We start from the raw sequence: 9,436 nt of genomic DNA on the forward strand, positions 1-9,436 counted from the left end.
CAGTTTTGGTAAAGCTTTTTATATGCTTGCATAGTTGCTCCTCCGCTTTGAGTTCCTTTCATTGTGTTTAACCGGGGAGAGTTAACTTGGGATTTTCGTTTTGAGAAAAGCAATCAATTGAAGGATTATTTTATAGATTTACAGTTGTTTTGTTTTTGTTATTCGCTGCAGCACAACTTCACTTGTTCGTGCAGTCGGCACTATTTGAGTTTTGGAAAATCAGCACTATTCAGTTTGGTCTCATTCCCAAGCAGGAACATTTCTTCTTCTTGAACTACAGCATCACAGCAGCGGATGAATGGCCTTTCTTAAATACTGCCCAGTTCACTGACATAAGCATGGATTAATTTGCAATATTCTACAGCGACTCGATTTAACTGAACAAGATTGTGTGTACAAATATTAACACAACTCCAACCTTGAACCTAATCTCACTTGACATCAGCCGTGGTTAACATTTCCAGTTATTTCATGATCAATCTGTGTTATTTTAGAATCAAAATCTAGATTATTTGAGAATACAAATGGTGAAGAAATGCAACATGATTGAAACCCTAACCGCTCCAGCGACCACATAACAGAAACATAAACAGAGTGACACACAGCTCTGGCGAGGCTAGCCTTATTATCTACTACTCTGCCAGAACAGCGGCGCCACAAACGCTGAAACCTGACCTCCAAGCTGTCAGATCACTTTTGTCAAAAGGTCAATATTAACATTTTGTCATAAGTGTGTTTGTGTGCATCTGCGTGTGCGTCTGTCTGTGTCCGTCCGTCTGTGAGCGTTTGTGTGTGTGTCATGTGTGTGTGTGTTTCTGGTAGCATACCCATGCGTTTGTGTGGCAGAATTGTGCTAAGTTGAATAACTCCTTTTTAGTGTCGTTAGAACCACTATCATGGTTGCCAGGGCAATAGCCTAACTCGCATCTACTTTGTAACACTAGAATGGAGCTGCTATGGGTGTCTTGTGTGTGTCAGCTGGTATCCCTGCTTCGCTCTTTTTTAAGGTTCTCCTGCACGTAGCAAAATTGACAAAAAAAAAAGTCTTGAAAACAACATAGCGCCTTCCATTTGTTAAAAAAGAATTAGTGTAGGGTAAGGACAACTAGCTGGATCAGCGGGTTTTCCGGGACCACAAATGGCTAAAGATATCTGGCTGTCGGTGCTGTTTTGTTTAGTCAAGGTCAAGAAATGCTCGACTGCTCAACACAGTAAGCAGAAAATATTTTCCAGCAACCAAACGCTTCACAAAAATGTTTTAATAGTTAGAAATGTTTATTTTCTCTTCGCTGCATGACTCTGCACCTAAACACAGATCCTCCAATTGTTAGATTGGAGACCTGCAGTATTTATACCCCACCACCCATCCTGCACCCCTTACTCTGCCATTTTAATTCCATATAAATAGCCTGTGAAGAGTAAAGGTCCTTTCAATTGACCGGGATAATAATGTTCCACATCAATAAAATAATTGCCAAACATGGCTCTGAATGGGACTGTATGCATACGACGCAATTTCCCTTTTTGCCAAACAGACGCTTTTTCAAGGACGTTTTTTTTTACGGTTCTAGTCTGAGAATAAATCTGTTTAACCGATCACAATCAGGTATGTTTGCAATTGTACAATGTAATGTACTCTGTTCATGTGGTGGGACATGGCGGAGGTAACATTACTTCTCTCAACACTCTTATTGCATCCATATTGGTCAACTTCATTCATAGGCCTATAGTTAACACTTTCTGTTACATGTCTAATGATCATACATAGTGGTAAAATCCATTCATAGGCCTATAGTTAACACTTTCTGTTACATGTCTAATAATGATCATCCATAGTGGTAAAATCCATTCATAGGCCTATAGTTAACACTTTCTGTTACATGTCTAATAATGATCATCCATAGTGGTAAAATCCATTCAAAGGCCTATAATTAACTATTTCTGTTGTATGTGCATTGATCATCCATAGTGGTAAACTCCATTCATAGCCCTATAATTAACACTTTCTGTTGTATGTGTATTGATCTTCCATTGTGGTAAACTCCATTCATAGGCCTATAATTAACACTTACTGTTGTATGTGTATTGATCATCCATAGTGGTTAACTCCATTTATAGGCCTTTAATTAACACTATCTGCTGTACGTGTATTGATCATCCATCTCGCTAGCAGTCGGTGCTGTTCACTCTCACTACGCTACATGAACATAGGTTGTTTTTGACTATATGACCATGTGCACTTGTATCACAACAATTAGTATTGGATACCAACCAAAGCATGATAGCTTACTTTAGTTATCAAACTGGGAAACAACCTCACAAATGAACATCTTCCAAACATTTATTAAAGAATGCAAATCATAATCCATAATCAGCTAACTGCCATTCCAAACGTTATTTTACACTTGGATTAAAAAGTAAAACTCCATTATAATTTAATCATCTCAATACATAGGATACTTTTAGTGAAAGGACAGAGCACAAACTCATCTTTACCAGGCTAGGACTCCTGTCTTTTTCACAAGTGTGATTATCATTGGAAAATGCAGCATATCGTGTTGCGGCTAATGTAAATAGTCGTGACTTAAAATTGTGTCTGTATTTTCTTAACCCGTTTATTCTCCATGCGTCTTAAAGGACCTTAACCCTGAGAAAAGCGTTCCCATGTTTTCAGAAGGGTTCTTACCCGGAGAGTAACATTTTGTTAGATTGCCCTGGGCCGACAACTGCCTCAGTCAATCACTGCACGTGATGTCATCCAAGAGGGCGCTGCCAAAATACTGTGAAATAAGTTACCATGGTTGTTGTTAATGTCAAAGTCAAGCTTAAATGTGCCAATAATTGTTGGTTCAATTCCAAAAAAGACAAACACATGGAGGCAGTACTGTTGTGCTGTAGCGTTTCCCACACCATCGTTAGGAGATGTGGCTTGGGAGGTTTGAGAACGACTGTGGGTCTTGATCAAGATCATTTTGGGCGTCCAGGGGCCAAACATGGTGAACGATCCGTACAACGTTGGAAACGCCTAGATTGAGGTGTTACATTAGACATGGTCTACTCTAAATGTTAAGAATCTCTCTCTCTCTCTCAATGTCTTGAACCCAGCATGATGGCCCCTGCCACGACCATCACCACGACCCCTCCCCCTCATAAAAAAAGAGAACAGACAGCGCATTCCTTGCTAATTATTTATTTGGCGTCAGGTCCCTTGTTAAACTACAGTGAGGCCAAGAAATGGGGGCCACAGCAGCGATGGGGGAGAGTGAGAGAGGGAAAAGGAGTGCAGGAAACAGGGAGGGTGGAAGGCTGGATTATCTGATGTCATGTATGCCCTGTCCTTTCCTCAGTGCACACACAGACACACACACCCGCCCCCACAAACACACACGCGCACACACACACACACACACACACACACACACACACACACACACACACACACACACACACACACACACACACACACACACACACACACACACACACACACACACAAACATGCCCCAATACACACTTCAAAGTTGAAGGAGGCCCTAGGGTCCACCCACCAGACTGAAGAAAGAGGTTACTATTGAAACGTCTAAACTCCTGCTAATCAGAGAGGCTGCTTCTCAGCCCAGGGAATATGCTTCTGCTAATGCAGTATTGAACGTACGTGTACATAGGTCTATTGGTGTGAACCCGGTTCAGATGCTACCATTTAGACAAAATAAATGCCAAACAACAATCCAAACGGTTGACATACCCGGAGCTGATGTTACATAGCCTTTGCCCGCTCTGAGATTAGTTACTTCAAGTCAAGGCAATGCAACTTTATATATATAGCACTTTTCATAAATGAGGCTCAGTGCTTCACATAGAAACATTGTCATACAATAAAATAAAATAATAGATAAGTAAAAGAAAACATACGTAAAGTAAAAAAATTCATAGTATTAATAAAATAAAAAATTGATTGAAAATAAGGCAAAGTAAAAAAAAAAGAATTTTAGAAAGTGCAATGTATTGAAGATTTAGCAGAAAGCTAAAGCAAACATAAAAGTATTCAGTCTTGTTTTAAAAGTGGTCAGAGGGTTTTATGTCAAGTAAGTGTCAACATGTTTTATGTCAAGTAAGGGTGAACATGTTGGACTATACCGAGATCAGATAATCGCCTGGTCAAAAATGATGTGTTAGACAAAATATCAAGCTTTCCAAAAGTCTCCAAGTCCCAGGGTGATGGAAAGAGGAGAGGACAAAGCAGGCTGACTGCATTTTGATGAGGACTTGCAAACGCTTGTCTTGTTTGGAGCCTTGTTTAACAAGCTTGTTAAGAAGTGTGTGTGTGTGTGTGTGTGTGTGTGTGTGTGTGTGTGTGTGTGTGTGTGTGTGTGTGTGTGTGTGTGTGTGTGTGTGTGTGTGTGTGTGTGTGTGTGTGTGTGTGTGTGTGTGTGTGTGTGTGTGTGTGTGTGTGTGTGTGTGTGTGTGCTTGGGTAATAAACAGGGTGAGAGAGTGAAGGCTGGCTTGCTTGTTCGCAGTCCAGACTACCACCATAAGATAGGAATGTCGCAGTGCTAAGTCACAAAATTGTGTCTCATTTTGTCTGGAATGATTGGATTATATCATATAAAGACATAAGCTTTGTATATATATTGTCAGTGTCATAACTATCCGTCTCAAAAGTGTACTGGAGTAGCTCTAGTGATGTGAATATGTAACATACTGCTAAATCTGTTTTTTGCTCAAACTATGAGCAAAAAAAAAAGTATAAACTGTTTCTCTAGTTTGTAACTATTATACTGTTGACAGCTGTCAACAAAAAAACACAAAATATATAGAGCAGTAGGTGGCATCTCAAGTCTGGAAGAAACGGCTGGAAACGATAACACTTCCTTCTGCTGTATCTACCCTTTAACATGCTACCCATGTCTGTGTAGGACCCCCCACGTGCACACTAACAGTGATACAGACACACCACACACACACACACACACACACACACACACACACACACACACACACACACACACACACACACACACACACACACACACACACACACACACACACACACACACACACACGCCGTGGAAGAACAGCATCTCACCTGCAGTCTGGAGGCCCTCCAACGATGCTAAATCAACCCAGGTGGCATGCGTTTTAAAACAGTTAAAGGCCACAAGGGAAACACAAGGAGCATAGGCAAACTAAAGTGCTAATGGGAGATGGGGGGTGGAAAGTGGGGAGGTTTGTTCTCAAACAGTGCTGTCGGGTCCCAAGAGTCCAAGTAGCTCTTTGCGACTAGAGGCAATGGAGCCGGTGGGAAATGAAGTCTTTCTTTAATTAAACACTGCTGATTTTCCAAATCTCAAATCAACTTTTGATTACATTTGTGATGATTTCTGGAATTCTTGGGCTACAGGGAACGTCTACGTATATGTTGGACGTGAATAATTTAACGTTCTGACGATGTCGACTTGATATGGTTAGATATTTTTGCAACCAGCAGAGGAAATGATCCATACAATATTTTATAATGTGTGTGTGTGCTGTTTAATCCAGGGTCTGTTTATTTAGACAGCTGGTGAATCATCAATGGTATGAGTGGTGGATGATTACTACTCGGGTTTAGTTCTGAACATTGCATCATTTCATCCAGACTGAGAATATAAAAGTGCGCTGATATAAAGCGTGCCACTCTAAATAACACTGAATGACACTTGCAGTATTGAAGTCTCAACTGCATTTACTTTCGTGACACACATAACAGAAACAGGCCAAACCTTTGAGGAATATTTTAAGGAGGGATTCCATCATATTTGGAAGGTCTTGCAGGAGGTTTTTTGTCGACCCTCAAGCACATTTATATGATGCACGCATTTACAAATAGGGCTCTGCATTATCAAAGTCAGAAGAGTAGCCATGCATGTCTGTCGTATTTGCAGTTGTGTGAAGCCTATTCAAGTGACCATCGACCTAACTGTCATGAACGGTTATAAGCGTTGACGAAAGAGTCACACAGAAAAGACTGCTACCTCGACAACTCCTAAACGAAGAAGATAAGCTTCAGATACCAGCCATGCCATCACTGTGCATCTCTCTGTGTAATATCATCTGATGGCTGTCTCCATGATTAATGCAGCGCTCAGGCCCAGACTAAATGCATACTTTATGTGAAGCCATGTATGAGTGGCCCAGGGTTTTGGGTCCACTGTAGCAAGGGTGACTGTGAGGTAAGCCTGCATGGCGTCCGTGGTGTAAAAAGGAAGATATTGGGTAAGAGTATAATATTGAATACTAATAAAATAATAGTACAGCAATAATAGTGCATAATAGTTGATCTTGAATATCATATAATAGTTGATAATGCAATTGGCATGCAGCTAGCCTAAATTGTTCTGCAAAATCCCAATTTGCACACTTTTTTTCCCTTCACCACAGGGGGCTTGATAAAGTCTTGTACAAGTTAAGAAATGTAGGCCATTACATCCTCCAGGGGAACCTTTTACAGGCACAAGACAGAGTAAACAGAGTGGGCCATCTGCTGAGTAAGGCACCTGCGCCCATTCCGCAGAGCTGAAATGCCATTAAAACAGGACTACCACCCTCTGTGGTATCATCTATTTGAAAAATCACCCAAGAAAAAAAAAAAAATAAGCCTGCATACTAAGATTTGACAGCAGTCAATTACTGCAGGCTCGTTAAAGGACGCTGGATATTTTGATGTTTTAAATACCATTGCAATGGTGTCATTTTGGGATACATTCTTAAGGCCCATTAGGCCAAAGGCATCAACAATACATTTGAAGGTTTGTAGTTGAAGCCTCTTGGTTTAATAGAAAAATCGTTCTTGTTAAATGCTTTGACCAAAGAAGGGGCTTTAAATACATGGAATATATTCTATTTGCATACGATTATAGACACGAAAATACAGTGCTGTTACTAAGGTGTATAGGACTTTTTCAAGGTGAAAGTAGGCAAATAATCTTAGCCTACGTTCAGACCAAACAAAATATAAATGAGGGCCTGTTCACTTCTTCAGCTCACAGCTCAGAAGCACTCATAACCAAGATCGATCCAGAGACATGCTCCGCTCCTAATCAATGATTTGACTTCGGTCTAATTACGATTTAATAAAGGTTAAATTGATTGAAAACATTTTATTGATAAATAGAGTAGGCCTACTCTTGCGGCCAATTTCCTTAACGCTGTCAAAAAAGAAAAAAGAAAAAAAGGAGAGGATGGCAACGAAATAACCCGATCTGCCGGTAACGGTAACGGTAAATGAAAGTTTAAATCCTGCCGATAAGACAGGCTTTGTTAACAATATCACCATCCACTGCAAGGCGAACGACGAGAGCTCTAAACTTACCTTTCAATCTAAACGTGATCATTACTCCACTAAACCAGACGTGTTGTACATGCAACTTGTAGGGAACCAATGCGATGGCCATGTCCGCTGCCCACTGAATCCCAGTTAACCAGGCTCCCCCAACACCCACCACACAGCTGGACTTCATCTCTAGCGATTTAAAAAAAATAACTAAATACCTGCATGCTCATTTGAACAGTTTTTCCTCCACATTAATTAGCCCACATGAGTTGTAAGACTCAGAGCATTGATGAACATTCAGCCTCCATAGACGGCAATAAATAGTTGATATGCCACACAGTTTAATTTACAAAAAGCAAAACACATAAAAGACAATTAAGATATTAAGTTAATTAAACCTGAAGGCGAGAGCCGCTCTCCGGCGCCGCACCGCGCGCCAGCTCGAGACAAGCTCACTAGTTAACTAACCAGCTCACTAGTGCACTTTGACAAACATTCCCAACAAACAAATCAACACTGTATAAACACTCAGGGCGCAAAGTTAAGAGTTCACCCTGTCGCACTCTTTGCCATGTCTATCCTGGCTAGGGTGCACCGATTGCCATGGTGACCGCTTCCCCGCGGCCATGATGTCCGATCGATGGGAATTGAACAAAGAGGATCAATTTCCGATCAGCGAGAGTGGCGCTTTAATCAATGGGAGAGCGGAGCTCCGCGACGGGCTAAAAAGAACACAAGAGGAGCGAAGTCGGAACACGACAGCGGCTTTCACGCATGTCGGCTTTCAAAACACTGTAGGAACTTCAAGGAAAAGGGTCTGACCTGCAACCGCTGTAAATCAAAGCGCTTCCAATATTGAAACATCGATCCCGCATTGGCCGCCATCTTGAGACATATTGAGACGGAGTGGAGTGATAGAGATAGAGCGCGAGGGGCTGGGATCCAGCGGGAAGGAGGGGGAGCGGAGGACGCAAAACACGGAGCGGAGCGGTTGAACACGATGAGCGCTTATTGAATACGGGCGCGGATTGGAGTTATTGAACGTCGACCTGTGATATTGAACGGGAGCCAGTTAAAAAATATTGAACGGGGTTCAAGCCAGTCTTTCTATTAGTGAAAAGTCGGGATGGACTGCACACGTTGAAATGTAACATACTAGTTGGTAGGCTATGCCAGGTAGGTTTACTAAAAACGTTTTTCAGATTATTTGATTATTATACATACACATATTAGGCTTATCTCTAGATAATAAAACGCTCCGGTAAATGATGCTTAATAGTGGACCCTTCAAATAATGTGTTATTAGCCTACTCCTATCACATATTTAGCCTTTTCATAATAAACATAGTAGGCATACTTATTTTTTCTATGATCTGGAAATGTATATGTCAGAGTGTCAGCCTAACCTTAGGGTCACCTATTCTTGATGAACTATTTTAATAATCATTGACTGGGCTATTCTCGCCTCGTAATGGGTTTTCCATGTGTGAACTGTTTTGGTGTACCATAGACTATATCTCTTTAATGTTGTCCGTGTAAGACAACCGTCAAATAGACTAATGGTATCCATTAGCTTCGGCATAACCCTGGAGTTTAACCATGACTATTGGAAAATATCCTATCACTTCCCTGTTGTAAACGTAAAGGTAAAGGCCAGTTTATGTACCTCCCATTATATTTATGACATTCCCCTTGTAGTTTGGATTTTACAGGCCTGAAAAAATATGCAGACACTTTAAATGTGTGGATTTGTGTTATTCGCGCAAAAAGTAAAATATAAGGGCCAGGACAATACAGCAATACAGGGCGTCTGTGAAACGCACTTGACTTTAAGCTTGAACTTGGGGAAACAGCGTCCCGGTGGTCACAGTGGGGTATCACACCGCGAAACAGCGCCTGGAGGACACAGCGTGGCATCATACCCTGAAACAGCGCCTCTGAAGGTCACAGCGGTCATCACACCATGCAAATCCACAGAAAACATACATTCATCATTAAGCTGCACATGGAGGCTCCATTCAGTTGAAACTTAATGTACACACTTATTGTACGCACTTAATCTACATTGCACTTATTCATAATACTTAATCTGCAGTAGCTGCTAGCAGTGCTGTACAAAGGGA

The 9,436-nt window shown here is 41.2% G+C and overlaps 1 protein-coding gene across 2 annotated transcripts in view; it reads right to left on the bottom strand.

Moving 5' to 3' along the window:
- Positions 1-8,299, bottom strand: part of cux1a (cut-like homeobox 1a) — a 98,533-nt gene extending 90,234 nt beyond the window's left edge. The window contains exon 1 of one of the 2 annotated variants that reach the window (XM_060056397.1): positions 8,136-8,299. In XM_060056397.1, coding sequence (XP_059912380.1) covers positions 8,136-8,198 — 63 coding nt within the window. In that variant the 5' untranslated portion in view covers positions 8,199-8,299. The remainder of the gene's footprint in view (positions 1-8,135) is intronic. The other variant, XM_060056398.1, reaches the window with a different exon arrangement.
- Between the last annotated feature and the right edge of the window lie 1,137 nt (positions 8,300-9,436).

Source organism: Gadus macrocephalus, chromosome 7 (assembly GCF_031168955.1).
Source record: "Gadus macrocephalus chromosome 7, ASM3116895v1".
Lineage (NCBI taxonomy): Eukaryota > Metazoa > Chordata > Actinopteri > Gadiformes > Gadidae > Gadus > Gadus macrocephalus.